At 35.9% G+C, this 20,689-nt stretch overlaps 1 protein-coding gene and 1 pseudogene across 4 annotated transcripts in view; one reads left to right on the top strand and one right to left on the bottom strand.

Annotated features, from left to right (window-relative positions):
* Positions 1-20,345, top strand: part of Nnt (nicotinamide nucleotide transhydrogenase) — a 94,692-nt gene extending 74,347 nt beyond the window's left edge. For all 4 annotated transcript variants that reach the window (XM_015497328.2, XM_048800053.1, XM_015497332.2 and 1 more), the window contains 3 exons: positions 14,946-15,064; positions 16,445-16,560; positions 19,409-20,345. In XM_015497328.2, coding sequence (XP_015352814.1) covers positions 14,946-15,064; positions 16,445-16,560; positions 19,409-19,558 — 385 coding nt within the window. In that variant the 3' untranslated portion in view covers positions 19,559-20,345. The remainder of the gene's footprint in view (positions 1-14,945; positions 15,065-16,444; positions 16,561-19,408) is intronic.
* LOC107151910 lies at positions 11,476-12,277 on the bottom strand (annotated as a pseudogene).
* Positions 20,346-20,689: the final 344 nt, after the last annotated feature.

The raw sequence follows: 20,689 nt of genomic DNA, 5'->3' as shown, positions 1-20,689 counted from the left end.
GCAGATGAGGGCTGATGGGAAGATTCCAAGGGGGATGTGATGTTCAAGCGGTAGGATGGGAGCAAGAGAGGAGAGAAGAGAGGTCAAAGTTGTTATTTGGACCCAGGATGGCACCCACACACTTTCTTCTGGAGGAGTTTCAATTGGTGGGTTTAGAGAAAGTAGATAGAAGTCCAAGGGGCTACCCTGTGACTTCAGAGTGGCCACCATAGCATATATACACGATTCATGCAGGGTGTGGGGTCAGTGGGGTGAGTCAGGAGAGTTGTAGCTATATGTGCCATAGGTGGGTTGTTGTGTAGGGAAGATATCTGGATGGATCATGAGGAGGAGGAGGAAGAGGAAGAAAGCTAGAAATTGTGTCAAAGGTGACGAAGCTCTGTATGAGGCAGTTAAGTCTGTAATCAAAATGGTGCCAAGGCAATATAAAATTGCAAGTATTCACTACAGCGATTTTATTGATTTATAAATATTTGTGGTTTAAAAACAGGAGTTTTTAATAAGTAGATTTAAAATAAGTAGATTTTCAACAAAAAGTCTTTTCATTTTTCTCTTTGTGTCTCTTTCCTAGTTAACTGTCAGCCTCCTAAGAGGTCAGAATAACACATTTATTGAAATTGTGGAATGATCGTATCGGGAAGGCAGAATTCCAAAATGCTATCAACGTACATTGTTCTGTATACAGTTTCCTTTTAAATGTAAAATAGTATAATAAGGGAAATTAACCCTTTGAATATCCTGAGTGTAGATCCTGAGTGTAGAACTAAATTTTGCACAGTGATTCCCAAAACATAAAAGCATATAATCAAAGGTTGCAAAAACTTCTTTAAAAAATTCTCGAGGTTTTTTTTTTTTTTTTTACTATTTATATTATCAAGAGACTGCAAAATGGGGAAAATGCTCTAAGTACTTTAGAAAGGGACCCAGTGGTCCCTGTGGTTTCTTTGTCTAGTTATTGAATTAGAATGCTCAATGCAATAAACCACTAAGACTGGTTTATTGCTGAACTGGATCTGGATATTTCCATAATACCAAAAGGAAAATGTAGTGTATTTGGACAGTTGTGGTAGGATCCATGTGGTGAATGTTTTATATTCTTTAACAGCCCTACATGACCAAGAACAACTGCCATAATCCTCCCTGGTCAGGACATATTGTCTCCATGGCCTGTGATCATGGAAATTCATGTTGTTGTGTCCCCTTTAAAACATGTGGTATCTGAAATCTAATGTGAGGTTGCAAGAAGACTCCAGAATTGGCTTATGTCATCATGTATTATAAAAGAAGCTTTTAAAATTGTGATACTTTAAAAATTGCTCCTTTCCCAAATTTTATCCAGTTACTTGTTGTTCATGAACAGTTCTTAGAGACACTCCTTTATTTTTCTTGGTTAATTTAGAAGGCTCTGAAGAGCAGGTTGTTTCATTAGAGTAGATTATTTCACTTTTTTTCAAACTGTGCCTGGGTCTGGTGACAGAGACCTGAGCGTTTTTATTCCCTGAAAGACTTTTTTCATTTTCATATTTGAAAGAAGAAAATTGCATAAAATGCTGTAGTTTTTCTTCAAGATATTGAAGAAATCACCCTAACTTAATGACATTTTTGTATCTGTCAGGGAAAGCAATTACATTATTTTGCCTAATTTATGGTAAAAAGTGGCTTTTTGAAATTTGACCCAATCAGCATAAATGTCTTTGTCTTTATACATTGTCTTTTTCCAGTTTGTAGCTAATGAAGAATATTAGTTATGACCAAGTTCCTAGTGAGTTCATTGTTCAAAATTGTTGACTTCAGTCTACCTTGACTATATAATTTCTTTTGTCTTTTGATGTATTACAGGTACAAAAGTCTTCTAGCTTTTATTAAACTATTTTGATATTCACTTTACAAGGTAAAAAATTAGAAGAACAACCCAGAAAGTATTGGTATTAAACTAACATTTGTTTTAATGTAAAAATGGGTTCTTAAAGGTATTATGGGACCATTATAAAAAGTGCATTTGTTTGATAAATATGGGTGAGCATTTATATTACAAAAATGTATTTGAATAGAATATTATAATTGCAGTATACATTTATTAAAGGCATATGTTGGTTAGGTGCTGGTCTGAAGCACTATGTATGAAAAACTCTTTATATGAGCCATCTCATTTAATTCTCATTATCATCTTCTGAAGAAGTTTCATTATCAATCTCATTGTACACATGAAACTGAGGAGCACAGAAGTAATCGATCTAAAAGCTGTTGGCAATCTAGAATTCTTAACTAGTACCCTTCTCCACTTCCTTAAATTATTTCTCTGAAATGGACAGAAAGTTGATGAGTCAGTGTACCTTACTGGGCACACTGTTGTTTAAATACCTTTCCTCCCTCTCTCCCTTTGAGTGCTAGGTATTGTGGAGACTGATGAGTAAGACATAGTTTCTGTTCTCTAGGAGCTCCCAGTTGTAAGAGCACAGGGTCTACTGTTATTATGATGTGGTATGGTAAGGAGGAGAGGCATAAAGAACATGGGAGCATGGAGTATCTTTCTGAGGTCACATTGTTTTCCTCTGTCAAATTTTGTCATGGTCAGGGATAGCTGACTCTGTTTTTAAAGTATGTGCATAATAAAGTATAATTTTCATTGTCCAAAGAAAAGGACTAAAAGGGTGGTAGTGTTTGCATGCTGGAATTCTGGATGGTCTTCATGTGATGATGGAACATTGATGAGCTCTGGCCATCAGTTCTTGGAAATTGCTGGTCTTGGCCAACCTGTGTCTAATATAATTAATTTTCATACACACATTGGAGATTAGCCAGTTTACATGGGCCAGAATTGTTATAAGCGCACACTGACTCATCAGCCTGCATATATATTTCTACAAGTTTAAGTGTGTTCTGTTATTTCTCTCCAAACATTGGCATTCTCTTGTAATAATTCTGCATGTTTTTTCCAACCTTAGAGCTTTGAAGTTTAGTGTAATAAATTATTATGCAAACAGATATAAAATAATCTGTCCTTTGGGACATTCAGCATAATATGATGGTTTGCTTGGTGATTACCCTTCACAATTGGCCAAACAGAAACATTGTCTTTTGGCAATCTGTAGCTAATCAAGACATTAGAATACGAACCAATATATTTAGAGGTCTTTGATGACTCTGCTGTAACATAAAGATGATAGATGGATTAATTTAATGATGTCAAAGGTAATATTAAAAACAAGTAAATTAATTATAATTTAAAAATTCTACAAATAAGGAAGATATAAAATCTAAATCCAGAGTTAAATCACAAGGTGTACATTGGGTCATTCAGCTAAAATAAAATCCCTAGTTCATGGGAATTTTGAACTAGAAAGGGATATTTCTGGTGGGCTAAAGGTGACCCTCCAAAATGTACACATCCTAATCCCCAAACCTGAGGTGTTATTATACATGGCAAGAGGAATTATGTAGACTTGATTAAGGTGACAATTTTGAGATAGGGAGATTACCCTGGATAATTTGAGTTGACTCAGTGTAATCACTCAGGTCCTGATTTGGGGGGGTGGGCAGTAAGATCCATGTCAGAGAAGGAAATGTGACAACAGAAGCAAAGGTTGGAATTATGTGACCACAAGACAAGGGATGATATACACTCCCAGAAAGAATATAGCTCTGCTAACACCTTGGTTTTTTAGCTCAAGGAAACCGATTTGGAACTTCTGACCTCCAGTACAGTAAGAAAACAAATCTGTATTGATTTAAGGAATAAATCTGTGACAGTGTGTTATGGGAGCAATATGAAATTAATACAGAACTTAAACGTCATGTAGTACATGTTCTTAGTTTTTCTTAAGTCTCACTAGTCAGATTTTGGGAACAAGAAGGGACCTGGGAGAAGCAGGAGAAACACTTTAGATGATCAGAAGGATTTGGAGATTAGGAGAAATTTTTGTTTTCCAAGATTACTATTAACATCTCAGAAGAGCACTTGTGAGTAATTTGAGAGGCAGGTGGTACTATAGGATGGAGGTAAAGTAGCATCAGGTAGTTGTTCTGGATCCTGGGTTCCTTTTGAGGTGCCCCTCTCTCTTTGTAGTAGTTAAGACCATTGGAGGTGATTCTTGTCCCACCTCTGGTAAGGGAAGATCTGTTTCAGCTACCATAAATCTCTTGATCATGTCTGTTACCCACCATTTTCGGCAGTTATAAAATATTCTTGAAGCCATTTTGAACTGAACTGGTCATGTACATCTGCTCTAGTTAATGAGCTTCTTTCTCTCTGATCCATATAAAAGGAACTTAAAACCACATTTGTTTTAATTCATTAGTAGAAAATCTTTTAAAAATTTAATCCCAGTTCTTTTTTTTTGTTTAAATTTGAAGATAATTTTCTTTTCATCTGTGCTATGAAAACAAGAAGTATTTGGTCAAACTTTGTTTTATTTGAAAATCACAGTTTTTCTTTTTTTTCCCTAGCCAGTTGATTTATATACATATACATATATATTCAACAATTTATATATAAATCAACAATTTATATATATTTATAATTGCTTTTACTTTAAGTATGTTGTTTTCTAAGTTTGTAGTAGTCATCTTTCTGTCACTATAACAAAATATCTGAGAAAATTGGCATATAAAGAGAAAAGGTTTATTTTGGTTTATAGTTTTAGAGGTTCCAGTCCATGATCCATTAGCACATTGCTTCTGGACATGTGGCAAGGCAGCATATTGTGGTAATAGTGTCTGGTGAGGCAAAACTGTTCATCTCATGACCAGGAACCTAAAGTGAGCAAGAGGAACAGTCTGGGGTACTACTGTCCCATTCAAGGTCATGTGTCCAATGACCTAAATACCTCCTCTACTAGGTCCTATTTCTTAAAGTTTATATTACTTTCTAATAGTAACCCCTGGGGACAAAGACTTTAATGCATGGGCCTTTGGGGGGCATTTAAGATTCAAACTACAGCAAAATTAGTAGGTATTTTGTGTTCCTCTTGAACCCCATCCAAGCATCATCTGATTCTTTTAATCTAAATCTTGTTAATTAGTTTTTATCATTGAGTCTAGTCAGTGATAAAAGTAAGAATAACTAGGTAAATGGGAGAAAACCCCTTTAGTTAATATGGAATGTTGATTTGAAATTGGTTCAGTTGAAATACAGATTGTCATTAACTTTGAAAGCAAATCAGCTAATTTTTAATGTGTTTTGATACTTGGGTATGTTTCTAAGAACCTCTGTAAAATTAAATGACTTTTTCAAGTAAAAATATTTTAAGATATTTTTTGAAATGATTTTGTATCATTATTTTTCAAAAATAATCATAGGTCTGGGTTATAATATTAATTATAGGATCTTGTCTTTCTTGGAGTGTATTCTCTGTGCTCTTATTCTCTCATACAGTATTTTTCTTCTTTTTTTATTGTGTGTATTAATTATGCAGAATGGTGAATTTCATTGTGGCATATTGGTACATGCATATAACATAATTTGATTAATTTTACTCCCCAGTGCCTTCCCTTTAACTGTCTTCTACCCTCCTCCTGGTCCCCTTCTACCCTGTTGATCTCCTTTCATGGTGTCTTCCCCCACCTTTTTTCTCTCTTCTTTTTCTATAGCTTCCCAGATATTAAAGAAAACATACGGTTCTTATCTTTTTGAGTCTGACTTATTTTGCTTAGAATGATGCTCTCCAGTTCTATCCATTTTTCTGCAAATGACATAATTTGTTTTTCTTTGTGCCAGAATAAAATTCCATTTATCCATTCATCTGTTGACAGACACCTAGGCTGATTCCATAATGTGGCTATTGTGAACTGTGCTGCAAAAAACATGGATATGCATATATCTCCAAAGTATGCTGACTTTAATTCCTTTGCATAAATATGGAAGAGTAGTATAACTGGGTCATAGAATAGGTCTAATTTTAGTTTTTTTGTGGAATCTCCATACTGATTTCCATAGTGGCTGTGCTAATTTATATTTTCCCCACATCTTTGCCAGCATTTGTTGTTAAATTTATTCCTAAGGATAGCTTTTCTTTCTGGAGTGAGATTTGCATTTCCCTGATGGCTAAAGTTGTTGAACATTTCTCCATTTTGTTTGGTTATTTGTACTTTTAAGAAGTGTCTGTTCAGTTTGTTTGCCCATTTATTGAATGGGTTAATATTTTTTGTTTGGTTATGAGATTTTTGAATACTTTATAATTAATTCTGCCAAAAGGGGAGCTAGCAAAGATTCTTCTTCTTCTTTTTTTTTTCTGTATAGGTCTTTAATTTAATGGTATTCCATTTATTAATTATTTCTATTATTTCCTGAGTTATAGGAATCCTATTCAGGTAGTAGTTGCTTATGCCTGTCTTTCTGGTCCTAGGCCTAGATCTTTTATCCATATAAGTTGATTTTTATGCAGTGATCAGGGATCTGGTTTCATTCTTCTACATATGGATAGCCAGTTTTCCCAGCACTATTTGTTAAAGAGGTTGTCTTTTCTTCAATATATCTTTTTGGGATCTTTGTTAAAAATCGGGTGACTCTAGCTATGTGGGGTTGTCTCTGTGTCTTATACTTCTTTCCATTGGTCTATGTATCTGTTTTTATACCAGTACTGTGATGTTTTTATTACTGTGGTTCTGTAGTATAATTTGAAATCGGGTATTGTGATGCCTCTGGCTTTTTCTCTTTATGCTCAGGATTGCTTTGGCTATCTGGGTCTTTCATATCAAATTTAGGATGTTTTTTCATGGTTCTCTGAAGAATAATACTTGTATTTTGATGGAGATTCCACTGAATTTGTACATCACATTGGTAATATGGCCATCTTAATGTTAATTATGCCTATCTATGAACATGGGAGGTCTTCCCACTTTTTAGTGTCTTCAATTTATAATTTTCATTGTGGAAGTTTTTCACCTACATGATTAGGTTAGTTGTAGGTATTTTTCTAAAGCTATTGTGAATGGAGTTCTTTTTCCTGATTTCTTTCTCAGTGGACTTATTATGGCATGTAGAAAAACTATTGATTTTTGTGTGTTGAATTGAATGTTGAATCCTACATTGCTGATTTTGTTTATCAGCCTTAGAATTCTTCTGATGGAACATTTGGAGTCCTTCTATATAGTAGGCTCATATCATTTGCAAATAGGGATAATTTGATTTCTTTCTTTCCTATTTGAATTTCTTTTATTACTTTCTCTTGCTTAAATGTGCTGGCTACAGTTTCAAGTACTATATTAATTAGGAGTGATGACAGTAGATATCATTGTGTCATTCTTGATTTTTGAGTGATTGCTTTCAGTTTTTCCTCATTCAGTATTATGTTGGCTTTGGGTCTGTCATATATAGGCTTTATGATGTTAAGTTACCTTTATCCCTAATTTCTTCACAGTTTTTATCATGAATGGGTTTTGTATTTTTGTCAAAGACCTTTTCTACATCTATTGAGATGATTACATGATAAGGGTTCATCGTTTTATTTGTGTGTGCATTATGTTTGTTGATTTATGCATGTTGAACCATCTTTGCATCTCTGGAATGAAACCAATTTGATTATAGTGTATGATATTTTTAATATGTTGTTGAATTCAATATGCTAATATTTTATTAAGGATTTTTGTATCTAAGTTCATCAAGGATATTGATATGTTGTTTTCTTTCCTTGAAGTATCCTTATTCAATTTTGGTTTCAGGGTGATATTAGCTTCATAGAATGAGTTTGGATATGTTTCCTTTCTTCATATTTCATGGAATAATTTGGGGATTATTAATATTAGTTTTTTTAAAGATATGATATAGTATAGCTTTGAATCTGTCTAGTTTTGGGCTTTTCTTTGTGGGAAAGTCTTTTATTACTGCTTCATTCCAAATTGCTTGTTATTGGTTGGTTTAGGGTTTTTTTTAATTTTATTTTTTTTTAAGTTGTTGATGGACTTTATTTTAATTTATTTTTCTGTGGTGCTGAGGATCAAACCCAGTGCCTCACACATGCTAGGTGAGCACTCAGCCACTGAGCCACAACCCCAGGTTTTCTGTATCCTCTTAATCCAGTATTGGTAGGTTATATGTGTCTAGAAATTCATAATTTCTTCTATATTTTCCAAGTTATTGGAACATAAGTTTTCAAAATAGTTTCTAATTATTCCTGGATTTCAGTGGTATCTTTTCTAATAGTGTCATTTTCATCTCTTTTTTTTTTTATTAATTTGAGTCTTTTCTCTTTTTCTTTTGGTTAGTTTGGCTAAGGATTTGCCAGTCCTCTTTATTTTTTCAAAGAACCAACTCATTGCTTCATTAATCCTTTGTAGTATTCTCTTCATTCCTATTTCATTGATTGCAACTCTTACCTTTATTTTTTTTTCCCTTCTACTAGTTTTGGAATTGGTTTGTTGTTTTTCTATGACCTTTGGATGCATCATTGGGTTGTCTTGAGATATGTTTCTTTCTCTCTCCCTTGTATGTGTTTATAACTATAAACTTCCCTCTTAGAACTACCTTAGCTGTCTCTCACAGGTTTTGATATGCCAGCTTTCCAGTTTCGTTTGATTTTAAGAATGTTTTAACTCACCCCACTCCCTGCCAATTTCTTCAGTGACCCATTCGTCATTCAAAAGTGTATTGTTTTATCTCCATGTATTTGGATAGTTTCTGTAGTTTTTCTTGCTGTTGATTTCTAATTTCATTCTATTTTGATGTAAAAGGATATAAGAGATTATTTTAGTTTATTTATATTTGCTAAGACTAATATATTTTTCTAATTTTTGAGAAAGTTACATAAGCAGTTGAAAAGAGTGTATCTAGCTGGTTTTGGATAAAATAATCTGTAGATGTCTTTAGAGTACATTTGATCTATGATATAGTTTAAGTCTTTTGTGCCTTTGTCAGTTTCTATCTGGATGATCTGTCTGCTGTGAGAGTGATGTGTTGAAATCCCCACAACTATTGTATTGGAGCCTAGAAATCACTTTATATTGAGTAAAGTTTGTTTTATGAAATTGGTTGCATATTCAAGGAACATTTATGCACATTAAGGGCATAAATATTTATAAATGTTATATGTTCTTATTGTATGTTCCCTTTAACAGCACATAATGACCTTCTTTGTCTCTTATTTTGTTAGGAGTCAACTTTGAGAGTTGTCAGTCCTGCTTATTTTCAGATTTTGTTTGCATGGAATCTCATTTTCCATTCTTTCAGTCTGTGAATGTCTTTGTCTGTGAGGTGTGTTTCTTGGAGGCAACATACAGTTTGGTCCTGTTTTTTAAAATTCATTGTGCCACTCTGTGTCTTTTAATTGGAGAATAAAGACCATTTATATTCAATGTTGTTATACAGAGGCATGTTTTACTTTCCTATCTTTTTGTTTTTTCCTAATGTTAGATCACTGCTAATTCTCATTTGCTTATCTATTTTTTTTTCAACAAAATTTATTCTTTCCTATGCTTTCTTGGTTATTTTTATTTTCTTCTGTGTGGAGGATTTCTTTAAGTATCTTCTGCAATGTTGGCTTAGTGGTCAGAATTCCATTTGCTTATACATATTCCCAACTTATGTCCTGTATAATAATTTGGTAAACATAAGAGTTAGATGAATTTTGTGAGCTTCTCTAGCAAATTATCAAAACTAGGGAGAGTCTGATTGGTCAGAAGTATAGGAGAAAGCTGGTCTTATAATGGGCATCTGAAGTGGCAGCAGTCTTGTGAGATGGGCACAAAAGTGTGGAGTCTAATACTCATTTTAAGTAGTTAGTGTCAAAATTGAATTAGATGATAGGACATCCAGCTAATGTCTGAGGAGTAGAGAATTGGTTTTTGGTATACAGAAAGCCCACACATTTGGTATCAGATATTGTGAGTAGAAACACTATCAGACCATCCATGTATTTTTTTGGAATTAAATTCCTCAGAGTTTAAGGGATGCTTGTAAATGTTTTGCTTTGTAACGGAAAGGGTCAGACGAAGAGGCATTTTTCTTTTAAGCATATTCATTTATTCAAGTCTTTAATGATTTTTTAAATAGTATAGCTTGTAGAATTATTGAAACTATGGAGCACTGTTGTTTTCAAAAAACATTATACATTGTATTGAAACAGAAAACCCTTCCCGTAACATTATTTCACCCATTCCAGCACACATAAATTCGCCTTTCTCAAATCTTGTCTAAAAAGAGTTCCATAGCCTTTGGCATGATGTGGACTCATAGTAATAGCTATTTAATATTCTTCAGGAAAATTGAGATAAAGTAGCTTGCCTAGTAACACACTGGTTAATCTGAACTTTTAACAAAAGCATCTCTTAAATTGAAGGATTGTGCTGACTATATTTTTATAGTAGTTAAGAGTTCAGACCCTTGATACTGAAAGACCCAAGTTTGTACTGTACTCATAAACATGAACTGTTATATATTAAACAAACAAACACCCCTAACTTGAATCCCATCTTCACTATTTACTAAAAACGGTCATATAGTCATATAGCACATTTTTAAGAGTTTTAGCCATTATTATAAAGCATATGCCAGTAATCTTTTTCATTTACATTCTTTTTTTGGACACAAGATAACACAGCTCCAAAGCCAATTTATTTAACTGAGTTTGAGTCATATGCCTAAATTCCAATTCTAGATGGAGATTCTCAAAGATTATTAGAGATGGGATAAAATAATATGTGAGAAATCACTTTATACACTGTATCATAATATAAAAGTGTCAAGTGTTAATTTATTTCAAATGATAAGTTGTTTTTTTTCCTACTATAAAAACTATACAACTTTGGGTTGTTGATGTGGCTCAGAGTGTTAGTGTAACATGTCTCTGGGTGTGATCCCCAGTACTGCAAAAAGAAAAAAAACTATACATCCTCGTAGAATATTTGAAAACACATATAAAAGCAGAACAAAAAAGTGATTACTTATTATACCTCTGCCTAGAGATAATTGTTTCATTTCATTATAGCACTAGTTTCCATTTTTCTTAAAACATAAATTGCTGATTTTGGAACATTCAGTAATGACAGGTAGAAAATTACATAGATAGGAGTTTGATAAGAGGAAATGTCTTTTTTTGTTTTTTAGTATGACAAAACTGTATTTGCATTTACTTTCTATGTGCAATATGGATTTCCTTATACATCAGGAAAAACCAGTTTTGACTCCCACAGCTCAGTGGTGGAGTGCATGCTCTAATATGTGTAAGGCCTAGGTTCAGTCCCCACCATCCAAACCAAATTCTTCTTCTAAACGTATAATCTTGAACTTTAAGATAATTAATCCAGGTGCTGCCCTGCCAGCTCCCAGTCTTCACCGTCTCACAGGATATTTTTCTGGTTAGCTCTGCTTGGTTCCTCCAGTCTTGGCTCTTGCAAATACTGCAAATATGGCTGAAACCAAAAGGATAAGTAATGTTCGACAGGCCAACATAACTCAGCTTGAATACTGGACAGAAAGTCTAGTCAGGCCTTGTGTCTTTGTACAAGATTTTATTAAGTGTCTTTGTACAAGATTTTATTAAGTGTCTTTGTACAAGATTTTATTAAATGTCTTTAAAGAGCAGCATCCAGATTCCAGATGCAGCTGCCAAGGAGACCCTGTTATGCAGTAGGGACTAGCTGGGGCATGGCAGGCGGCTCTGGCTTCCTACCCTTCTGTTCTGAGATGGGGGTGATGGACAGCATCTAATCTTTGGGTTCCATGATGCTCATATGGTCAAGCAGAGGCTTCTTATGGACAATCTTACCACTTGAGTCCCCAGGCAGCACGATCTTTACTTTGATGCCCAGCACACGCTGTCTGAGCAGCACATGATGCACAGCAGTGTCAATATAGTAGGAAACAGGATCCCCACTGTAGATCATCAGCCTATCCATGAACTTCATGGATTTAGCTCTCTGTCCTTGGAGTTTCCCAGACACTGTGGCCTCATAGCCCCATAGCTCTTGGCCCCACTCTCCATGATGAACAGCAGCACACCATAGCAGGCCCTCCATATAGCAAGCTGTCCTAGGAGTTTGTATTGCAGTGATTCTGTCTGGGCAATGGCACACAGACCTCTTGTGGCCACCTTTTCAGCATAAATCTCTACATGCCCTCAGGGAAGCCAAATTTTTTCTGAACTACTGTAGTCAATTCCTGGTTCTGCCACCCCTTCTAAGAACATTCTGTGTCTTGGTGGCTAAGATAATGATTTCTGTCCTGGTTGGTATAACTTGAACCTCAACTCCAGAGTAGCCATCTTCAGCCAGCTCTTGAGTGAGAAACTCATTTAATTCAGCTTTGAAGATGCCATCAGCAAAAAACTTCTTGGAAATTTGCATCCAAGAGGGCATGTCTTGATGTCTATTTCCCATCAATTACAAGTTCCCCAATAATTCAAACTCATTGTCACTGATTTTTAAGATGTGGAAAACCATTTGTTACTTATCTGCGCAAAATAAGTGGCCATCTTTTAGCTCTTTTTAGGTTTTATTTTTGAGAATGGGTCAGTACCCATGCTATTTAATTTCTTTCCAACAGGCCACCCCTGTTTTAAGAGCAGGAAGGCCTGGTTTGGTAGAAGTTTGTGTGAAAAATGACAGAGCATCTTAAATGACCATAAGTTTTGTGTGAACCAGCAATGTATTGTGGCAGCCATAAATGATAATGAAGACTTAGGCTTCACCAATGGAAGATTTTTCGATGTGATTTTCTTGTTGTACCTTGATGCATCTAGATTATGTCCAGCATATTATATGTACTTTGGTGTTCAGAAGTTTCAGGTAGACATAGACAATGTCAAACAGGCGACTCAGATAGCCTGTTATTCATTGAGCTGTTGAAAGAACTGAGGCTGTTGTGCTTATTCGGCATCCGAGAGACAGTTGAAGGAATCTTCATGTAAAGGTGGAAATAGATTCATTATACTTCCAGATGGCAAAACTACCGACCTTGGAAAAAAATGAGACGGAATTTCTCTTTGGCTTAATATGTTTATGTGCACACATACACATAATTTATTTTTCTTTGGATTAATATAAATGAATACCTATATGTGAATGAATATACACACATACACATACACACATATTCATATGGTCTAGTATTGGAATAGACCTTAGAAGGGAGTTTCTAGTCACCGAAGGGAGTACATTTCTAATCATTGTATTTAAGTTGAGTTGGATGGATCCCAACTAAGTAATACTATAAAATGTGTTCATTGAATTTAATCATTCATTCACTTCTTTAATGTTGAAAAACATGTATACTTAGAGTTAGCCAACTGGACTCTGTTTAGATCATTCTAATTTTGTTAGCAACGTCCAAAGCATCATAATCATCATAACCAGTCAAACATATGCCGTCTTCTCTCCATGAGGCCCGTTCACTTTGGCTCCATCAATATCATAGAGCTTCTTCATAGCCTTTTTGTCCTGGTGCTTGCTGACCTGGACATCTACAATCAGCATGAATGTGTTGTTGTCTTCTGTCTTCTTCATGGTCCACTCAGTGGTCAGGGGGATCTTGATGAAGGTGTAGTGGTCAATCTTGTTTTTCCTGTGGGTGTTTTCCCAAGGGTATTTGAACTGCCTCCGGAGCCTCAGTGTCTTGGGATGCCAGAAGTGGGTGACATGTGAATCTGCTTTTCTTCTGGCTGTGGACACCTTTCAACACTAACTTCTTGGCCTTCAGAGCTTTTGCTTTGGTTTTGGCTTTGGGATGGATGTGAACTTCCTTTTTCACTTTCAGCATCATCTTGGTGAAAAGATCATTCATTTGCTTTTCATGGAGTCCTTCCTATGTGCCAGGCACCATGCCCTGTGCTGACAGGGTAAGAGGTTGAATTAAGAAACTTTAAAAATCCCATTATATCTGTGGTTGAAAGAAATTACTTGATGTTCTTATTTCCTTTGCCTTAAATGTGGAGATCAGATTGTGTATTATCCATTGTCTTTAAAATTTTTTTTATTAATTTTTTCATATATGACAGTGGAATGCATTACAATTCATATTACACATATACAGCACAATTTTTCATATCTCTGATTGTATACAAAGTATATTCACACCAATTCGTGTCTTCATACATGTACTTAGGATAATGATGTCCATCACATTTCACCATCATTTCTAACCCCATTCCCCCTCCCTTCCCCTCCCACCCCTCTGCCCTATCTAGAGTTCATCTATTCCTCCCATGCTCCCCCTCGCTACCCCACTATGAATCAGCCTTGTCTGTTAAACGTTCCATTGTGTTACTATCATATTTCCTCTGTGATACAGAGTAATGCTTTATACCATTCTCTGAAGGATTGTGGACCTTTAACATCATGTATGTGCAATATTTTATTTTCCTACCTTTGAGCTTAAGGGTTAAAGTTGAATGTGGAGTCAGTTTTTGATGGAATAATGTTGATTTTTCATTGGAAAAATTTAATTCCAGGTTGGCTTAATATGTTTTTAAAGATTTAGGATTTATTGCTGGGTGTAGTGGTGCATGCCTGTCATCCCACTACTTCAGAGACTAAGACAGGAGGATTGAAAGTTTATGGCCAGCCTGGGCAACTTAGGGAGACTATTTCAAAATAAAAAGACTGGGGATGTAGTTCAGTGGTAGAACACCCCTGGCTTCAATCCCAAAAAGATTTAGGATTTATCTGAAAGTATCATAAGAGAACATAATGTTTTTAAATGTGATAGGATATTATTTATTAATATTTTTTGAGGTTCATTGCACTTAAAACATATATGAAGGAGTCAGATTCCAGTTACACCCTTATTTTTATGAGGGAAGTTATAGTTTGTGTATACTATAACCATGAATCTTTAATGTCAGTTTTGTAGATTGACCATCTATCTGAACAAATTCTACTTTTGCTTGAAGAGATCAGATAGTACCAGGAGAAAGCAGAGGTGCCAAGAACAAAGTGTACAGATTTGGAGGTGATACTGGTCTCTGTACATTTTGGCCTATCAAGTAAGGCCAGCTGTTCATTTGTTTCTTGTCTAGGTTTGGAATTCACCCAGTTGCAGGCCGAATGCCTGGTCAGCTTAATGTGCTGCTGGCTGAGGCTGGGGTGCCATATGATATTGTGTTGGAAATGGATGAGATCAACCATGATTTCCCAGGTAAGTGACAGGGATGGTAAGGATGTTTAAATATTCAAAGTGTGAATAAAATGATGTCAGGCTTAGAATATCAGTTGTGAAATCACTGAAGACTGACTAGTTGATTAAACATAATCTCCACAGAGCAGATAGGCAGTCAAAATTAAAGTATTGAATAAGGCACAAAAGATTTGTAAGCAGCATGGTTTAATTTTGTTCCTCTGTGAAGAGCTGAAGGTGGGTGCAAATCCTGAGGTGTAGTACCCAGGTGAATCTGAGGTCTGGGCAGACCTGTCTTTTGAATCCAGGTCCCGACTCTCAGTTGCTATGGCCTTGAACTAGCTACAGGCTCCTCCTTTACAGAAGTGCTTCTGTTGATGATTTAGTGTCTGATTCTTTCCAGTATCTGAGGTTATATTGGTTTTCAATTGGACCAATTCATGATCAATGAAGTAGTCTTTTCTTTTTTTGAAGTATTAGGACTTCATGAGATAAGGTGCTGTACTTCATAGCTGTCATTGGTAGATGTTGAATGGTGATGATATTTGGCCCAGGATCATGTTTGTTAAAATTAGACCAGTTCTTTCTGGCAAGTATCCACTGTAAACTTAAAAAAACAAAACAAAACTGTTATTTGAAAAAAATAATAATGAAATTGTATGTACATCTAGTTGCACATGGCATTTTTGGCAACATCATAAGATATAGTTTAAAGAGAGAATTCAGTCCACTTTAATTTTATGCCCCTTTTAAAATTTCCCTGTTGCTAAATTATATGTAAAACCAGCCAGTTCCAGGAATTATGGACACAGCTTTATATAGTACAGACTTTTAGACCATTGTCTTTCAGACAGTAGATTGCATCTTAATTGGTCATTTTAAAAGTTGAAAATGGATGCAGATCTTGTAAAATCTTATTACTAGCAAGATCATTTTGGGATTAAAAAATTATAAAGTGGGCTGGGGATGTGGTTCAAGCGGTAGCGCTCTTGCCTCGCATGCGCGGGGCACTGGTTTCGATCCTTAGCACCACATAAAAATAAAATAAAGATGTTGTGTCCACCAAAAACTAAAAAATAAATATTAAAAAATTCTCTCTCTCTCTGTCTTTAAAAAAATATATAAAGTCAGACTAGGTAAATCCATTGGGTATGGGTAAGTATAATAAAACAGGCTGTAGTCAATAGGCAAGGTTCAATGAAGGATCTACTACTACTTTTTAGCTGTGTGACATTGTCTCAGTTGGCTAATCTCTCTGATAAAGCCATTTGTGTAGTGCCTGGCACAAGTGAGCCTCCTAAAAATACTAGTTTTTACTATTGTTATTATGAAGTCAGATTGCTATAATTTGCCTGACCTCCTTTGGTTTTTATATTTTCTGTTTTTTCTCTTTTCACATAGACACTGATTTGGTCCTTGTAATTGGAGCTAATGACACTGTTAATTCAGCAGCTCAGGAAGATCCCAACTCTATTATTGCAGGCATGCCAGTCCTTGAGGTCTGGAAATCAAAGCAGGTAAAGTTTCAGACTTGTATTTCATTCTGATGATCAAAGGTCACTTAAAATATGCACACAGAACTTTCTTTAGTCACTTGATGAGAAATAATGATGCCTTTTAGGAGGCCCAGAATTAAGTATGTGTTTAGAGCCTGGTTCTCTGTATCCAGCTTCTGTCTATGCTCTGGCCACCAGAGAACCTGAGAGAAAGCTTCATCATGAGTAGAACCAGATGAGATTATGTGGATGGACTAACAAAATCCGTAACCACAGCTGAAAAAAGAGCTGTGAGCTTTTGGAATGAGTCTGGCCAGGTTCCAGATGGAGTCCAGTGAAGCAGATGGTTTCCCTCTGGGACAGTGAGTCAGCATCATCGCCTTCATATACCAAGACAAGCACATTTTTTTAATTTAATTTTTTTGAAAGGGAATTTGTATGTTGTTATGGAGTGTCTAGCAGAAAGGTGATTTAGAAATCCAAACAATAACATGGCATAAGGAAGCAAGCTCTGCACATGCACATTATTTTGAAAAAAGCTAGTTGCTAGATTTTGGAGAACTTAAAGGCTTATAAAGTTTCTTCTGTCCCAGCAGAGGGTATACCTCTTTAAGACTCCTGAATCACATCTGCATTTTAAAATATATAGCATAATGCACATTTTTCTTTTAATTTTGTTTCATTTTTTGTAAGTATATGAGCTTAAAACAGTATTTGAGATTAGTGTGGGATACAAAATACACTTGTTCATGTTCATATAAAATATTAGGGCCTCAGTAATTGATATTTGAATTTGCAGAATGCATTACTTCACTATTCATGCAGTGCATGGATATATTTTCACTGTTCACATTTCATTAATAACTGACTAGACATTCATCAGGACAGTATCCATAACACATGTCATTAGAAATGTCTATAGCATATCAATACGGATTGACTTACCCCTTTTATTGTGCTTTGTAGGAGCATTTTGTTAGTGATTAGTTCTGTCCTTGAGAGAAGCTGGATTGTTTTTTGAGATTTTTGTCCCAGAACTTTCTGATATTCTTTTTTTTAAAAACAATTATCTTATTTATTTATTTTTATGTGGTGCTGAGAATCGAACCCAGGGTCTTAGACGTGACAGGCGAGCATTCTACTGCTGAGCCACAACCCCATCCTCTGATATTCTTTAATAGAATATCATTTCTCCACTCAACCTCATTTATTTTAGGATTTGCAGTAGGAATTTATGAGTATGGTCACACATTAAAAATTAACATTGATATAAGTAAAAATACAGTTAAAGGGGCCAGGGTTTTAGCTCAGGGGTAGAGCACTTGCCTAGTACATGTGAGGCACTGGGTTTGATCCCCAGCACCACATGAAAATAAAGAAACAAAATAAAGGTATTGTATCTTTCTAGAACTAAAAGAAAAATACATTTTTATTATGTAAATTTTTTTATTTACATATGATAGCAGAATGCATTACAATTCTCACTACATATATAGGGCACAATTTTTCATATCTCTGGTTGTATACATAGTATATTCACACCAATTTGTGTCTTTATACATGTACTTTGGATAGTAATGATCATCACATTCCACCATCATTAATCACCCCATGCCCCCTCTCTTCCCCTCCAACCCCTCTGCCCTATCTAGAGCCACCTGTGCCCAGAAGGTTCCAGTGGGCTCCTTCCTCCCTTTTTCACCTTTGCAGCTGTGACGGGAGGCCTGGTCTCTCCTGGATGGGGAGGGGTCCTGAGCCGACATCCACCCTAAGCAGCTCTGGGGGTTGAGTTTTCAGTCCCTGCCACCTTCTGGGCCTTTGTCCCTGCTGTGGCATGTGAGCAAATGGCGGTCACTTTCCAGACTTGCCGAGTAGTCCCTGGAGGGACCAGTGTGGGGAGGGGCCAAGTGGGATGGTCACCTGGCCCCTGGGTCTGACCTGCATGGGGTGAGGAGCTGAAATTTCCTGGGGTGAGAGGAAGGAAAGCATCCCCTGCACATTGGTCAAGCTGTGGCTATTGGCTCCCGTGTGTGTCCTGGGGACTGCAAGGCAGGGTGAAAGTAGAGTTGGGGGGACAGGGCAGCTGCAGATAGGAGGCGCCTCGGGGCCCTGAGGACCTGGAAGCAGCTGCAGCTTCCTCAGGTGTGTGACCCTGGCCGTCCCATTCCCCGGGCCCTGGCGGACACAGGCTCCTGCAGGGCCTCTGCTCTGCTGGCATTTCATGATTGTTCTGGGGCCTTAGTTGGTCAATTGTAAATGGTGCCCATGCATGCCAGCATGGGGCAAGTGGGTAACTGGGGCTTGGTGAGCCCCGGGGGATGGAGGGTCCTTCTCAGGCTCTGGGTAGCCTCGTTAATGTCACTTGGTGCCAGGCAGCACCAAACCACCCCTGGAGCAGTGGCCGCGTCTCCTTGGACAAAAAAAAAAACAAAACAAAAAAAAACAAAAACAAAACATTTAAAAACACTCCTGATATATTTAAAAAGTCCCTGTACTGAAGACATAGTAGTGAAGACCTGGTATGCTGTTGCACAGTTTGGTAACTTTCAGTAACATACTATATATTTCAAAAAACTTGAAGGAAGAAATTTGGATGTGTTCACCAAAAATAAATAGCATTGAAGAAGATAGATATGTTTAGACTGACTTAAACATTATACAGCATATGCATGTATTAAAATTCACTTAATACCCTATAAATACGTGTAATTTTAACATTTTTGTATAGCGTATAAATAAAAAAGAGAAGTGGACAAATTATAAAAAATAACAACAAAAAGCAAAGTTAGGGAAGGGCACTGTTTGTGTGTCCAGCCGTCCCTAACCAGGTCTGTTAAAAACACTCTCTCATTTAACCTTTGTTTCTTAGGTCATTGTCATGAAGAGGTCTCTGGGTGTTGGCTACGCTGCAGTGGACAATCCAATCTTCTACAAACCCAACACAGCCATGCTTCTAGGTGATGCCAAGAAGACATGTGATGCGCTGCAGGCAAAAGTTAGAGAATCCTACCAGAAGTAAATATCAAAGGCCAAGTCAGTATCTGATGAGGTTGCTGCTTCAAGCTATAGGAACAGTCAGAAAACATCAGTGTTTGTGGCTGATCCACATCTGTAGCAAAGCTCTTGGAAGAAAAGGAACACTGAATAAAGCCAAGAAGATAGAGGGATTTTTTCAAGAGCAGTGATCCTTCAATTTTATAAAAAAGATTGAAAATTTTGAATGTTTATCTGTGCATAATTTTTGGGGGGCAAAAGTATTTTATAAAAGGAGAAAAAATAACCTCATTTTAGATATAATTCTGCTGGATTTTAAAATTCCCCTTCTGTAACCAAGAATGTTTTTAGAAGTTGAATGTTTAGGATTTCAGGACTTAAAATTTGTTTGGGTCTAAAAAATACAACACAATGTAAACATTGCAAATACCTGCATTTTTGTTTTCTCAGCAGATGTGACTAATTTGAAACTTTTGTCAGTTCCTAAGCTGTCCCATTGCATTTTAACCATAGTTTGAATTGATCTGATTAAATCTGTCTTAAGTTTTCAAACTGTACTTCAGATTTTAGCAGTATATTTTCTCACTTCTATTTTGATACATTAAAGGACTATATAATCTTTTTGAGATGCTGGAAACAAATTATGTGCTTTCTATGTTCAATGAAACAACTTGAAATTAACATTAGTATTTTTGAAAACCCCATTTTCAATTGGAAATCTCTTTAATTTCAATCAATTTAGTACTGTATTAAGTGCACTTGAGTGGAATTCAGCTATTTGACAAATAAAATGAATTTATCATGTTTGCAAAGTGATGCAGCAATTGTCTCTCGTGACAAAAGGCTAACATTGAATAGCTCTGTTTTACTAACTTTGGGGGAAGTCTTACTACTAGGGAATAGATGAAATTAATCTGTCTTAACTGTTTATAAGAATGTTTTTTTTTTCCAAACCAGTGTGTCTTGAGGTCTCATATAGTTGATGATATTTGAGATGAATGGTGGTACTTTTTTTTAAAGCTACTTCTTTGTTTTCTGAACACCAGTAAAGATCATGACTTTTATAGAAGTTTAGTTTTTCTTTGTGACTTTAATAATGTGCCCAAAGTTCTCAATATAGGTGAATGTGTGGATCATAATTAGAATATCTATTTCT

The sequence above is a fragment of the Marmota marmota genome, unplaced genomic scaffold (assembly GCF_001458135.2).
Source record: "Marmota marmota marmota unplaced genomic scaffold, marMar, whole genome shotgun sequence".
Taxonomy (NCBI): Eukaryota; Metazoa; Chordata; class Mammalia; order Rodentia; family Sciuridae; genus Marmota; species Marmota marmota.
Note: the sequence above shows the minus strand (reverse complement) of the source record. Positions and strands in the feature narration are given on the sequence as shown.